Raw genomic sequence first — 14,826 nt, 5'->3', positions numbered from 1 at the left:
TCAGTCATCTGCACCCAATACAGCTAGCTTTCAACATATTCTTATAGCATACATATTCTTAACGCCATTGAATTGTCTATTTTCTGTTTTACAAATATTTGCACAAATATGAAAAGATAGATGGTATTGTCTTGTTTTGCACGCTTTGTACAAAATAATAAAATGCAGTACTAAAAGATATTTCTTAACGTAGCTCTTTATTAGCTAGCTCCAACTGCATGTTCACTTATCTCCAACCATGATCAACTGCCCATGACCTAACCATCTGGGTGGTCTTAACCAATCATAGCACAGTATGATATGGTGGTAAAATGCATCCAATTATAATTCAGTATGTTTACACATATGAATATTACAGTTATCATCATAAAACAATATACATTTAGATCATATAAGGGACAAACCTTACCTTAACTGAAACATTTAAAGATCTCAATTTAAGTGCCTGCACCTACTGTCCTTTAAAATTAAAATCCAAATGTAACAGTTGGGCAGTTAGGTTCCTGCAAGAACCCTCACCAACTAAAACCTAAAGAGGTTCCTCGATGAACCCCACCTCCTATGGGGTTCTTGGAAGAACCTTTTGTGGGCAATTTCCAATGCCAATAAACCTAAGGTTCTTCCAAAGACTTTGAGGATTTTGAATCCCTAATATTTAGAGAGTATTGAAGCTAGTGGTTTAAAGTACTTAAATAAAAATACGTTAAAGTACAATTTAAGTCGTTTTTGGTGGTATCTGTACTTTACTTCACTATTGATATTTTTTGACAACGTAGGACTTTTACCTCACTACCTTATGTTTGAATCGCCCATAGTATTACACATGAGTTTAAGAATGTAGTTTTCGATTTTCAGACAATTTAGGATGTTGCACACCCTTGGCTGAACTCGATGTGCCACATCCTAAATTGTCAGAAAATACGAAAATGGTGTTTCAAAAATAAAGTATGCATATTTCCCCTTTTTTTGTAAACATACGCGGTACCATGGAAATATGACCATGTGGGTATACTAACCCTATTGAGTTTGAGTTTATTTGTATTTTTACAGGGACAGTGCACATTAATCAACATTTCAGTAAAAGTGCCGGTTTTAGCCAACCGGCTAATTTTCAACCGCAGTCCCTGGGCAGGTTATTAAAAACAATTACAATATAAACAATAGCAACATAGAACAAGCAAGACATAGCAACATAGGACAAGCAAGACATAGCATACAGACAGAGCAACATAGGACAAGCAAGACGTAGCATACAGACAGAGCAGCATAAAACAAAAAGCAGCAAGACAAAATTCATAAAAGCAACAAAGTGTTTCCACACCTCACAAGCTACAGACAACAGACAACATGGAGAGCGGCAACACACAGCTAGGGACCATGTTCACAAATCTGATTGACCTTTAGCCATGTCTTCAAGCATTTTGTGAAAGTGTGATATGTGGTGCAGTTATGTGTGTCTGATGGCAGTGTATTCCAGACATAGGAAGCTCTCACAGAGAATGCAGATTTACTAAAGGTGCTTTTCCTTAGGGGAACTATACAGTCACCTCTCATGGCAGACCTTGTGGATCTGCTGCCATATGTCTGGGTTTTCTGTTTAACAAAAATATTGAGTGGAGGGGGAGCCAGGCCATTGAGGATCTTGAATACAAGACATGCGTCGGTGTATTGCACAAGATTTTCCCAACTCAAGAGCTCATGCTTTCTAAGGATGTGACAATGATGATGGCTATTGGGCTTCCTATCAAGCACTTTGAGAGCCTGTTTGTAGACAGACTGAATAGGTTTTAATGTTGTACAGCAAGCTTGGGCCCAACTAGTCAAGCAGTATGTTAAGTGGGGGAGTATCATAGATTTGAAGTACAGTTTTGCTACCTCTGTAGTCAAACAATTTCGTATAAATCGGAAATTAGCTAGGTTGAATTTGGTTATTTGAATTACCTTTTTCACATGCTTTTTAAAAGAGAGGTTTAGGTATTAAGGTGTATATCAATTTACCTTCCTTTTTGAAAGATATGATACGAAAGATAATGTTCGTATGCTTCCAATACCGTACCGTAAACGACGCGCGTTCATGTTCAGATTGAGTGTCCGGGCTCAAAACTCATACAGAAGACATATTCGTCCAAATGACTGTATAATGTAATGACAATGAGAATCATGGTCAAGGGCTAAGGTTAGACGGTGCCATTACTTCTGTCCACTCCAGCATGGCCATTGATGACCCGCTCCCTATCGTGCCGGATGATGCTCATATGAATGTTAATCAATTATTTCACCGATAAAAAAGTCAGTGTCTTTATAGACATTGGTATTGCCTGTACGTACTGTAGCACAGAGTTTCTAATTCCAGACGCGCAACATCGTGAGACTTCCGGGAACGCTTGCGAAACAGACCAAACCGACCAGACCGTGAAATATTATTACTTAGTTGTTAATTTTCTCGAAATCTAAAGGCACAACCTTGATTCGAGACAGTGTTTTAAGCAGTTGAACATGTTATTACTCCAACCTTGTGAAAGTAACAAACTAACACGTTTCCATTTCCGATTTTTTTTTTATATCGAAGGAGTGCCTTTGACGACATGCGGAGTTTGGCGCGAGAGAACCGTGAGACCGGTCGTCTCACGCGGACGTGTTTCTGCGTATGTGTTTACTTGGCTAACGTCGCCATGACATCCCCTACAAGTGTGGTCGGTGATTTCTATTGGAGAGGCAGTTTCTGCCTATCTTCATACTGTACTGTCTATGACTGTAATGTTGCTCTGAAATTCAACATCGGAACTCATGCATTGAGGAAATTGGTCCATCAACGGGCAGTAAATACAGTGACACCGTGTCACAACGTGCTCATGAAAATCAGATACCGTCTATTTTGCCAGGTAAGTGAGTCGTTTACAAGGTTACATATATTACATGTTTTTTTTGTATTTGTGGTTCATACTGGGCATTGAATACAAATGTTACTGGAATGTTAACGTACTTTCTTTGGTCCTTCAATAAGTGAACCCTTCAAGAACTTTCCACTTGCAAGCTAGCAAACGTTTAGCTAGCTAATTTAGCGAGTGTTTTTAGCTAGCTAAATTAGTCACTTTATTTGCTACTACTATAGTGACTTCATACTCGCCACCTTCATTGGTGACTAATATTGGCTAGGTAGGTATCAGCTTTTTAGTTATCAATCCAGACAACAGCTATAAGTTAAATCTGTTTGGCAGTAACATAATACTAACAGAGGATAGTATTCACTGTTAGATTTTGTTAGAAACACTAGCCAACTATCACACACAGTGAGCTACTAACTTTAGAGATAACTTACACCAACAGTAATGACAGGCCGAGTGACTGCAACAAGCCTCACAAGTCACAGTGGACTCTATGGGAACAAAGTCCCTTGGTTCTTTCTTGTGTTAATTTAACCATTACCAGACCCACATTTTGAGTTAAGTGAGTAAGTAGGTGTATGTTTTGTGATTAGATGGAGTTTCTTCCATATTACACATCTATATTCTGCACATCCTCTCTATCCAGCTGGGTGTAGTTGCAGGAAGTTGCCATGGAGAGTCTGGGGGAGAAGTTCAAAGCTCTGTCAATCACTCGGCGTGTCCAGCCAGATGAGCCCACCTACCTGCTGGACCTGTCCCACCAGCCTGTCTCGAGCCCAGGGTTGGTGGCCGTATGCTGCTCCAACCTCTCCATCCGTTTGCACAGTGAGGACAGCCTCAGCCTGCTCAGGGAGTACCAGGGACATAGTGGTGCAATCTGTGGGGTGTGCTTTGCCCACACCTCCCCTGACCTGCTCTTCTCAGGTTCTGCTGATGGGACAGTGAGGACGTGGGATGTCCGCTGCCCAGGTTCAGAGGCAGCACAGGTGTTCAGGAGTGACTCCTCCCACCACTTCTGCAGCTTTGATGTGAGCTGCAGCGATGTGGTCCTATGTGCAGGCACTGAGCAGGTCGATGAAGATGATAGCTTCTTGGTTTTCTGGGATGCCCGCATGGCAAAGGAGAAGGGAGGGGTTCTGGGTGTGTACTCTGAGTCCCACAGTGATGACATCACGCAGGTGCGTTTCCACCCCCGGAATGCCGACCACTTGGCGTCTGGCTCCACTGATGGCCTGGTGAATGTGTTTGACCTGAGCCTTGGTGCAGAGGAGGAGGCCCTGCTGGCCACCTGTAACTGTGGCTCCTCTGCTAGCTCAGTGTGCTGGGCAGGAAAGGACTTCAACCAGCTGCTGTGCCTCAGCCACGACGAGGGCCTCCATCTGTGGGACCTGGGTCAGTTGGACACAGACAAGCCCCTCACACTCTTCAGTGCCGCTGACGCCCGCAGCCTGACCCCTCTCTCTAATGAAGTGGCCCTGGATTACTTTGTTGGCGGGACTTGGCTGGAGGAGGCAGGGCGCTTACTAGTGCTAGGTGGGACAAACAATGGAGACATCCACCTTCTGGAGTGCAGTGAGGAAGGCCTGTATCTGCTGAGGTCCCTCCAAGGGGGCCACTCTTCCACAGTGCGCTGCTTCCTCTGGGATCCCGCAGGGGAGGCCCTGCTCACGGGAGGGGAGGATGCACAGCTGCTCTTGTGGAAGCCAGGGGCGGAGGAATTCACCTCAGGGAAGAGGGACACCCTGAAGAGTGCCTCTGCATTAAAACTCAAATCTAGATCACACAAGAAGCATGGCTCCAAGAGGGATAAGAAGCTAGAAGTGTGAGTCGGATGCAATAGAGGGTTCTCAAAGAAGGGCAAGACTGCAGTCCCTATTTAATCAATCAATATTCCTCTTGCACTCAAAGAGTACTCATTTGGATTCATGAAATCAACACAATTATATTTTTTCTTTCTTGAAAGTAGTATTATACTTATCCTAGAAACGGATTAATAATCTATTTAACCGCTAGGGCTTAAAATGAGATTGAATCACAGTATTTGTTTTTCAAATGTTTCTCCCAACTTGTTTGGTATTTTGTTTAGCTAAAACCAACTGGTATTTCTTTAGAAATATAATTCTAATTGTATCTAGTTGATCTAATGCATGCTCTCCTGTAATTTAACTAACATACTCAGTGGGTCACAAAGGCCAGGGTTCAGAACCAGAGCATGCAGTACTTCATCATACTTATTCAGAGGAGCAGCTTTAATTCCACTCAAATGGCACAGAGTGGAATAACATGACAGTTGCTATGCAGGGACTCTGCTGCATATGTCAACCTGGTCTAAGAGCATTTCACATAATTCTGTATGTAAATCTAAGACACCATTTACTACGATTATGCCAAGTTTCGTATGATATGTATTCATTTGTGCATGTCCATCACCCATTTTGTATGATATGTTACGAATATGCTGAACGTACAATATTTTACAAATTTGCAAAACAAATCCTATGTTACAAATTCTAGCTAGGTGTTTAACAGAAACTAGCTGGCTAATGTTTGCAAGGCTAGGGGTTAAGGTTCAAAATCAAATCAAATTTTATTTGTCATGTGCTGAATAGAACAGGTGTAGGCCTTACAGTGAAATGCTTACTTATAAGCCCTTAACCAACAATGCAGTTGGTTAAAAATACCAAAAGAAATAAAATACCAAAAGAAATGAAGGTAACAAATAATTAAAGAACAGCAGTAAAATAACAAGGTTAAGAGCCCATGAAACTGCAGCCATCCTCTCTGGTTAGAGTTATGTTTTGGAGTTAGGTTGACCCCCTAAGGTCGATGTCTGGGCCCCACGGAAATCAAATCAGCATAATGAACAAATCCCCCCCCCCCCCAAAATCTGTCAGTTTCAGCTAGAGAATGCATCTGCTTATGTCGCACTTCCGCATCTGCTGTGACAGAGCTAGAGCGGTGTTTATCAGACCATGAGACATCCTGAAAATCGTCTGTAGGGTCCGAAAGGTTTGGCCTACATACTATTATGACCCCTCTATGGAAAGATAAGACTCTCACAAACACGTACATTGTTTTACTCTAGGACGTGTTGTTTGCCCACAGGCCTCACAAGACTCGTCAGAAGGTCCCCCGGTACAAGTAGAAAAAATGAATGGAGACTGTTTATTGCCAAAAAATAAGGAGTTCAATACATGTTAAAATAAAAAAATCCAGATTTTTAAATTTTTTTATACTGTACCTCTCAGATATAGGACAGAAACTTCAGAACAAAATTCCTTGATTTTTGGGGGAGGGCTATCTGTTCCATGTAGTGAATCTGTTATTCTATGTGTTTTGTATGAGCAAATAGCAGTAAGGCCAAATAAACCATTTTATATACAATACCATTCAAAGGTTTGAGGTCACTTAGAAATGTATTTGTTTTTGAAAGAAAAGCACTTTTTTTTACAATTTCAAACTACATCAAATTGATCAGAAATACAGTGTAGACATGAATGTTGTAAATTACTATTGTAGCTGGATACGGCAGATAAAAAAAAAAAAAAAAAAATGGAATATCTACGTAGGCATACAGAGGCCCATTTATCAGCAACCATCACTCGTGTTCCAGTGGCACGTTGTGTTCGCTAATCCAAGTTTATCATTTTAAAAGGCTAATTGATCCTTAGAATGCCCTTTTGCAATTATGTTAGCACAGCTGTAAACGGTTCTGATTTAAAACACCAGTCTCAAAGTCAACAGTGAAGAGGTGACTCTGGGATGCTGGCCTTCTAGGCAGAGTTCCTCTGTCCAGTGTCTGTGTTCTTTTGCCCATCTTAATACTTCATTTTTTTTGCCAGTCTGAGATATGGATTTTTCTTTGCAACTCTGACTAGAAGGCCAGCATCCCAGAGTCATCTCTTCACTGTTGATGTTAATACTGGAGTTTTGCAAGTACTATTTAATGAAGCTGCCAGTCGAGGACTTGTTAGACATCTGTTTCTCACACTAGACAGTCTAATGTACTTGACCTCTTGCTCAGTTGTGCACCAGTGCCTCCCACTCCTCTTTCTATTCTGGTTAGCGCCAATTTGTGCTGTTCTGTGAAGGGAGTAGTACACAGCGTTGTAGGAGATCTTCAGTTTCTTGGCATTTCTTGCATGGAATAGCCTTCATTTCTCAGATCAAGAATAAACTGACAAGTTTCAGAAGAAAGTTCTTTGTTTCTGGCCATTTTGAGCCTGTAATCGAACCCATAAATGCTGATGCTCCAGATAGCTACTCAACTAGTCTAAAGGCCAGTTGTATTGGTTCTATAATCAGTACAACAGTTTTCAGCTGTGCTAACATAATTGCAAAAGTTTTTTTTTAATGATCAATTAGCCTTAAAATGATCAACTTGGATTAGCTAACACAACGTGCCATTGGAACACAGGAGTGAGGGTTTCTGATAATGGGCCTCTGTTTGCCTATGTAGATATTCCATAAAACAATCAGCCATTTCTACCTACAATAGTCATTTACAACATTAACAATGTCTACACTGTATTTCTGATCAATTTGATGTTATTTTAATGGACTACAAAATGTGCTTTTCTTTCAAAAAGGGCTTTCTAAGTGACCCCAAACTTTTGAATGGTAGTGTATATTTGTTTTACAAATATTTTCTTGATGCTTCAAGGGATCTTAACTCTAAAATAGCTAAATTATCTCTGGTATGACCTTCTTAAATCAATTCCATAATGCTTAGTAGAACCCCTTTCCCTGGCTTAGACTGTTTAGTGTGAGGGGTTAAATACATGTACATAAAAAGTAACATCTTTCTTATACTGTATCTCTCATATATAGGAAAGACACTTCAGAACACACTTAATTTAGATTTTCTTTTTTGGGGGGGGGGGACTGTTTTTCCATGTAGTGAATCTGTTTGTATGGTCTAATAGCAGGAAGGTTGAATAAAACATGTTCATCAAATATACTTTTTGATACTTCAATGGTTCTTTTAAAATTCAAACACAAATAGTAAAATGATCCTTAAAACAATTCCATATATCTTAGTAGAACCCTCTCCCTCAGTTTAGACAGGGCTTAGACTCTTATGGGTTAAAGGGTTAAGGTTAGGGGAATGATTAGCTGAAAAGGTTTGGGGAAGAGTTGGCTAACATGCTAATTAGTTGAAAAGTTGCTAAAATGCTAAAGTTGTCCATGATGAAATTCGATCTCGCAACCTTTAGGTTATACGCCCACCCATCCCAACCAACCACCCCACTCTTGGTTTTGCCTTAAGACCGATGGTTACGTTAAGGCTTTTGTAACCATACCAAATGTAACATATCATACCAATTTGTGATCCCGGATTTACATTTACTATGTTATGTCTCGTCAATGAGACCAGGCTGCGTATGTCCCCTCATGTGGACCTGAGACAAATTGAGTGTTAATTCCTTTAACACTCAATTTAAACATTGTATCCGTGAGTTCATCTGACTGGGGAAATAGATAAAGGGCTTCATTGCCAACATTCTGAAGTGTCCCTTTTTAATATGGGTTCAGTTTCAAAGTCTTCAGGGGAGAAATTGGCTCCCATTCCGTAGGTTTACTGTGCCAGCTGCTTCCTGTGGTGTGCTAAAGTTTCTATTTCATTGATTTTCCTTACTTTCACCCTGAGTTAGAAATTCAAGGTAAAGTAATATGTTAGCGTTATACTTATCAGTCAGCTAATATCAGTTTTATCTTAAGTATCCCATTTCAATTAGATTAATAGTCAAGTATACTTGACAGACACCCCCCACTCACATGCTTTATGCAATGATTTAATAATGTTTAATCTTGTCATTTAATTCATTTTTCATTACTAAACCAAAAAATGCAGTATTGGGGCTGAACAGTTTCAATATTACCAAAACGGAAGGGGAAAGAATTGTAAAACAATATGGACTTGTTTTGATATCGTTTAGCTATTTTAATACTATGTCAGTATAGCTACAGTATGTCACTGTTGAAACTCAACTTCAATAACAAATGCTTGTATATTTTGAAATTGTTTTTTTGATTTCCATCCATCCTTTTTATTCTTATCCCTAATTTTGGTGTATTGTAAAATTTGATGTGGTCTACTTGCTAAGAAAAGATCAGTGCCACTCTGGCTCCTGAGTGGCGCAGGGGTCTAAGGCACTGCATCTCAGTGCAAGAGGCGTTACTACAGACCCTGGTTCGAATCCAGGCTGTATCACATCCGGTCGTGATTGGGAGTCCCATAGGGCGGCACACAATTGGCCCAGCGTCGTCCGGGGTAGCCCGTCATTGTGAATAAGAATTTGTTCTTAACTGACTTCCCTAACAATTTATTTTTAACCTTTATTTGAGACAGCTGTTGTAAATCCTCTCTTCCTATCCGTAATGTTGATGTGCTCTTTAAATAATATAACTAATGGGAAACCAAGAGAAGTAGTTGGTTCTTGCCCATTCAAGACCGTCCTTCAGTGTGAATGAACGGTAAATCAGGGTTGGGCCTTAACAGGTTTAGCTTCATGTCATAAGGGGAGGATTCCCCACCCACTTGCCAGGGCTGCCCAACCCTCTTCCTGGAGATCTACTGTCCTGTACATTTTCAGTCCAAATCTAATTTAGCATATCTGATTCAGCTAGTTGAGGTCTTGTTGAGCAGCTAATTAGTAGAATTAGGTGTTAAATTAGGGTTGGACTGAATCCACAGGACGGAAGATCTCCAGGAAGAGGGTTAGGCAGCGACTAAAGTATAAAATTCCACCTCGTCTTTAACCCAATATCCTTCCTAGCCCCATACACCTCAACCTACCTTCTTAAAAATTCATCTCTAGGAGCGACTCTGTTAGCGGAATGATGGACGTTATCTAAATGTACAACCCCATCCATTACGTGCTTCGAACAAACCAATCACCATCGTCTATAGTGTCAAACCGAGCATCAGGGTTGGTTGTATCTCTTATGTGTGCCATGGACTCTGCCCAGTAATATTGACAAAAGAGTGAATAGAGATGTCCCCAAATTAAACACTGTCTACAGAAATATAACAAAAAAAAAGAGGTGTGGTGTAAACAAGTTATAATTTTTTTCTTCTCATAAATAGGGAATGTGATTGACTCCACTTAATCTTTTTATACGTCTATTTTGTTATTAATGGGACTCGGAGGATTATTTCGTTAGAAGGTAAATAGGCACTCGTTGGTTTGTCTGTCTAAAAAAAAAAAGCCAAAATAGCCTTCCTGCTGGTTTGCCGCTACTTGGAGAGGCTACTCTTACATGATTGGAAGCATTTTAGTTTAATATTGTGTAATAGAGGATAACAACTTGCCACCGTATTCGTTCCGGACAACAGAGGATCAAGGTAACGCGTTACGGCTCATTGTCGTTAATCTGCAGATAGCTTGTTTCTGGGTACCTATGTGTGATTCTAGCCAGTTAGCAATAGTAGCTAGCTTGCTTCCACATCAAGAGAAGTGGGATTAATTTTCAGCTCGTTTACACAGTTTGACGTCAGAATAAATATATATTTTTGCAAAGTGAAATATTTGTTGTAACGTTAACTAGCTAGTTATAAATCAATTTTACACACACTGAGTATTCCTGTAACATTTCCGTAACTCGATAACATTACCTAGCTATCCTCTGACTGGCTGACTAACTAGCTAGGAAGCTATAACATTAGCATGCGAACGACCCAGGCAGCATCACAGCTAACCGTTAAATAGTTAACTTTCTGTCGTTACTTGCCATTAACGACCATTTTATATTTTGGCAATATAACGACCTACGTTACCAGTATGAAATATTATTCCAAGATGAACAGTATATTGCAAATACAGCTAGATAACGATAAACACACTGAAGAGGACTTGTTTTTGGTGGAAATATCGGATGGCTACTGTACTAGCTAGCTAACTCGTTAGCCAGCTAGTGCACCAGTTACTGTGGTCGTATCTGATGTGCATTCACTAGCTACTTGACGTGTTTGCTAATCATAATGTCAAACTAAATGGAGAACTAATTTGCTAGGCCCAGCACCAACTAGATGCTAGTCACTACACCAATATTAGCTAGTTAACATTGGCATTGACATTGTATAGGTGTTGACAGAATGTCCCAACAAAGTCAAATGTCGGTAGGTAGAAGCTAGGTTAAGTAGCTATCTTTGAGATGTATAATTAATGGACTAGTATATGTTTTCACGATCAGACTAGACCAAATGTACACTGCTAACCTGGTTTTAATATACGTCTGTGGGCTAACCAAGGGTTTCATAGTTGGTTTAATCCGTTTGTTCTTGTGGAGGCTGGCCCAGAATGTCAGGTTCAGAGTCACTTCATCATCATACCTACATTGGTCCTGTTTGGCTGGGGAGTACTGTGACACTTCTGAGTCTTTCTTTTTGGAATGAAGATGTTGATCACCAGTGTGTACTGTCAGTCTTGTTCTTATTTACCATTGCACTGTCCTATAGGTGTACATGATTCTGTCATCTAAGCATTCTGCCAATCTTGTTGGAGTGGAAGCGCAAGGTGTGTGCCATTGTGTCAGTGTGCCTTTGTACACACTTAAGTCTCACCTGTACATTCTCAAGGGTTTGAATGTCACAATGAGCAAGGTAAGAGTCACGTCCCAGTCAAGATACCCTGGCATCCAAAGTCCCCTGTGTTTATGATGGGAATGAGGGCCCATATGCCTATATTATAGCCCAAGTTACTGTTCCCCACCTTATTAGCCTTCTCTGGGTGCCTGTCAGCATGGGCTTGGTGCATTGTTTTATGATGTGCCTGAGCTCAACAATTGTTATAGACTATCCAGAACTGACAGGGTCATCTTATGTCACCTGTAAGTTCTCATGATTCAGAATGTATTTGTTACTAGGAAAAGTTGAAGGCACATCCAGATTACTGATTATAAAGTAGTAGGCTAACACATCTTCAGATTCAATGCAGCATGACGATTAAACAATTTTAGTAATTTTGAATGGCAAGCTATAAAAATGGTTTCTGGGGAAAGAGGTTTGTGCTTTCTAGATTTTGGTTTTGTTTGCCATTCTGACAGACCTGTGAGGCTATGCAGGTAAGTAAGTCTGACCCATGATGACAGGATGGTGCATAAGGAGTTTGCAGTATGGCACATCAGCTTGATCCTCTCATCACTTCTGTCCATCCTTACCCTCCTGTGTTGCACGCTCTCTCTCTACCTCTGTAGCTCGCTCTCTCTCTCTCCCCCTCTCTGTAGCTCTCTCTCCCTCTAGCTCTCTCTCTCTCTCCCTCTAGCTCTCTCTCTCTCTCCCTCTAGCTCTCTCTCTCTCTCCCTCTAGCTCTCTCTCTCCCTCTAGCTCTCTCTCTCTCCCTCTAGCTCTCTCTCTCTCCCTCTAGCTCTCTCTCTCTCCTCTAGCTCTCTCTCTCTCTCTCCTCTCTCTCTATCTCTCCCTCTAGCTCTCTCTCTCTCTCTCCCTCTAGCTCTCTCTCTCTCTCTCCCTCTAGCTCTCTCTCTCTCTCTCCCTCTAGCTCTCTCTCTCTCTCTCCCTCTAGCTCTCTCTCTCTCTCTCCCTCTAGCTCCTTCTCTCTCTCTCTCCCGCTCTAGCTCTCTCTCTCTCTCTCCCTCTATCTCTCTTCTCTCTCTTCCCTCTAGCTCTCTCTCTCTCTCTCTCCCTCTAGCTCTCTCTCTCTCTCTCTCCTCTAGCTCTCTCTCTCTCTCTCTCCCTCTAGCTCTCTCTCTCTCTCTCTCCCTCTAGCTCTCTCTCTCTCTCTCTCCCTCTAGTCTCTCTCGCTCTCTCTCCCTCTAGCTCTCTCTCGCTCTCTCTCCCTCTAGCTCTCTCTCTCTCTCTCCCCCTCTGTAGCTCGCTCGCTCTCTCCCCCTCTGTAGCTCGCTCTCTCTCCCCCTCCTGTAGCGCTCAATCGCTCTCCCCCCTCTGTAGCGCTCAATCGCTCTCCCCCCTCTCTGTAGCGCTCTCTCCCCCTCTGTAGCGCTCTCTCCCCCTCTGTAGCGCTCTCTCCCCCTCTGTAGCGCGCTCTCCCCCTCTGTAGCGCGCTCTCCCCCTCTGTAGCGCGCTCTCCCCCTCTGTAGCGCTCGCTCGCTCTCCCCCCCTCTCGTAGCGCTCGCTCGCTCTCCCCCCTCTGTAGCGCTCCTCGCTCTCCCCCCCTCTGTAGCGCTCGCTCGCTCTCCCCCTCTGTAGCGCTCGCTCGCTCCTCCCCCCTCTGTAGCGCTCGCTCGCTCTCCCCCCCCCCTCTGTAGCGCTCGCTCGCTCTTCCCCCCTCTCTGCTAGCGCTCGCTCGCTCTCCCCCCCTCTGTAGCGCTCGCTCGCTCTCCCCCCTCTGTAGCGCTCGCTCGCTCCCCCCCCTCTGTAGCGCTCGCTCGCTCTCCCCCCCTCTGTAGCGCTCGCTCTCTCCCCCCTCTGTAGCGCTCGCTCGCTCTCCCCCCTCTGTAGCGCTCGCGCTCGTCGTCCCCCTCTGTAGCGCTCAATCGCTTCCCCCCCCTCTTTGTAGCGCTCGCTCGCTCTCTCTCCCCCTCTGTAGCGCTCTCTCCCCCTCTGTACGCGCCTCCCCCCCCCCTCTGTAGCGCTCGCTCGCTCTCCCCCCTCTGTAGCGCTCGCTCGCTCTCCCCCCCCTCTGTAGCGCTCGCTCGCTCTCCCCCCCTCTGTAGCGCTCGCTCGCTCTCCCCCCTCGTAGCGCTCGCTCGCTCTCCCCCCCTCTGTAGCGCTCGCTCGCTCTCCCCCCCTCTGTAGCGCTCGCTCGCTCTCCCCCCCTCTGTAGCGCTCGCTCGCTCTCCCCCCCTCTGTAGCGCTCGCTCGCTCTCCCCCCCTCTGTAGCGCTCGCTCGCTCTCCTCCTTCTCCCTCGTGTTGTAGCGCTCGCTCGCTCCCCCCCTCTGTAGCCGCTCGCTCGCTCTCCCCTCTGTAGCGCTCGCTCGCTCTCCCCCCCTCTGTAGCGCTCGCTCGCTCTCCCCCCCTCTGTAGCGCTCGCTCGCTCTCCCCCTCTGTAGCGCTCGCTCGCTCTTCCCCCCCTCTGTAGCGCTCGCTCGCTCTCCCCCCCCTCTGTAGCGCTCGCTCGCTCTCCCCCCCTCTGTAGCGCTCGCTCGCTCTCCCCCCTCTGTAGCGCTCGCTCGCTCTCCCCCCCTCTGTAGCGCTCGCTCGCTCTCCCCCCCCTCTGTAGCGCTCAATCGCTCTCCCCCCCTCTGTAGCGCTCGCTCGCTCTCTCTCCCCCTCTGTAGCGCTCTCTCTCCCCTCTGTAGCGCTCTCTCCCCCTCTGTAGCGCTCTCTCTCCCCCTCTGTAGCGCGCTCTCTCCCCCTCTGTAGCGCTCTCTCCCCCTCTGTAGCGCTCTCTCCCCCTCTGTAGCGCTCGCTCGCTCTCTGTAGCGCTCGCTCGCTCTCTGTAGCGCTCGCTCGCTCTCTCTCCCCCTCTGTAGCGCTCGCTCGCTCTCTCCCCCCCTTTGTAGCGCTCGCTCGCTCGCTCTCTCCCTCTAGCTCTCTCTCTCTCTCCCTCTAGCTCTCTCTCTCCCTCTAGCTCTCTCTCTCCCTCTAGCTCTCTCTCTCTAGCTCTCTCTCTCTCTCTAGCTCTCCTCTCTCTCTAGCTCTCTCTCTCTCTCTAGCTCTCTCTCTCTCTAGCTCTCTCTCTCTCTAGCTCTCTCTCTCTAGCTCTCTCTCTAGCTCGCTCTCTCTCTCTCTCTCTCTCTAGCTCTCTCTCTCTCTAGCTCTCTCTCTCTCTCTCTAGCTCTCTCTCTCTCTAGCTCTCTCTCTCTAGCTCTCTCTCTCTAGCTCTCTCTCTCTCTAGCTCTCTCTCTCTCTCTCTCTCTAGCTCCTCTCTCTCTCTCTCTTCTAGCTCTCTCTCTAGCTCTCTCTCTCTAGCTCTCTCTCTCGCGCTCTCTCTCTCTAGCTCTCTCTCGCTCTCTCTCTCTCTAGTCTCTCTCTCTCTCGCTCTCTCTCTCTCTCTAGCTCTCTCTCTCTAGCTCTCT

The 14,826-nt window shown here is 44.5% G+C and overlaps 2 protein-coding genes across 6 annotated transcripts in view; both read left to right on the top strand.

Moving 5' to 3' along the window:
- Positions 1 to 2,074: 2,074 nt before the first annotated feature.
- wdr89 (WD repeat domain 89) lies at positions 2,075 to 7,845 on the top strand. Its single transcript, XM_020499846.2, has 2 exons — positions 2,075 to 2,882; positions 3,532 to 7,845. The coding sequence occupies exon 2, from the start codon at positions 3,557 to 3,559 to the stop codon at positions 4,709 to 4,711; it is 1,155 nt and encodes a 384-aa protein (XP_020355435.1). The 5' UTR covers positions 2,075 to 2,882; positions 3,532 to 3,556; the 3' UTR covers positions 4,712 to 7,845.
- Positions 7,846 to 9,799: 1,954 nt separating this feature from the next.
- LOC109904116 (serine/threonine-protein phosphatase 2A 56 kDa regulatory subunit epsilon isoform) overlaps positions 9,800 to 14,826 on the top strand; it is a 71,517-nt gene continuing 66,490 nt past the window's right edge. Inside the window, exons 1-2 of one of the 5 annotated variants that reach the window (XM_031788102.1) lie at positions 10,068 to 10,233; positions 11,347 to 11,490. The gene's annotated coding sequence lies outside the window, so the exon portion shown is untranslated. Of the gene's footprint in view, positions 10,234 to 11,346; positions 11,491 to 14,826 lie in introns of all 5 variants that reach the window. The other 4 variants (XM_020501260.2, XR_004202721.1, XM_020501261.2 and 1 more) reach the window with 4 other exon arrangements.

This window comes from Oncorhynchus kisutch, linkage group LG14 (assembly GCF_002021735.2).
Source record: "Oncorhynchus kisutch isolate 150728-3 linkage group LG14, Okis_V2, whole genome shotgun sequence".
Taxonomy (NCBI): domain Eukaryota; kingdom Metazoa; phylum Chordata; class Actinopteri; order Salmoniformes; family Salmonidae; genus Oncorhynchus; species Oncorhynchus kisutch.
This window is presented reverse-complemented; position numbering and strand designations above follow the sequence as displayed.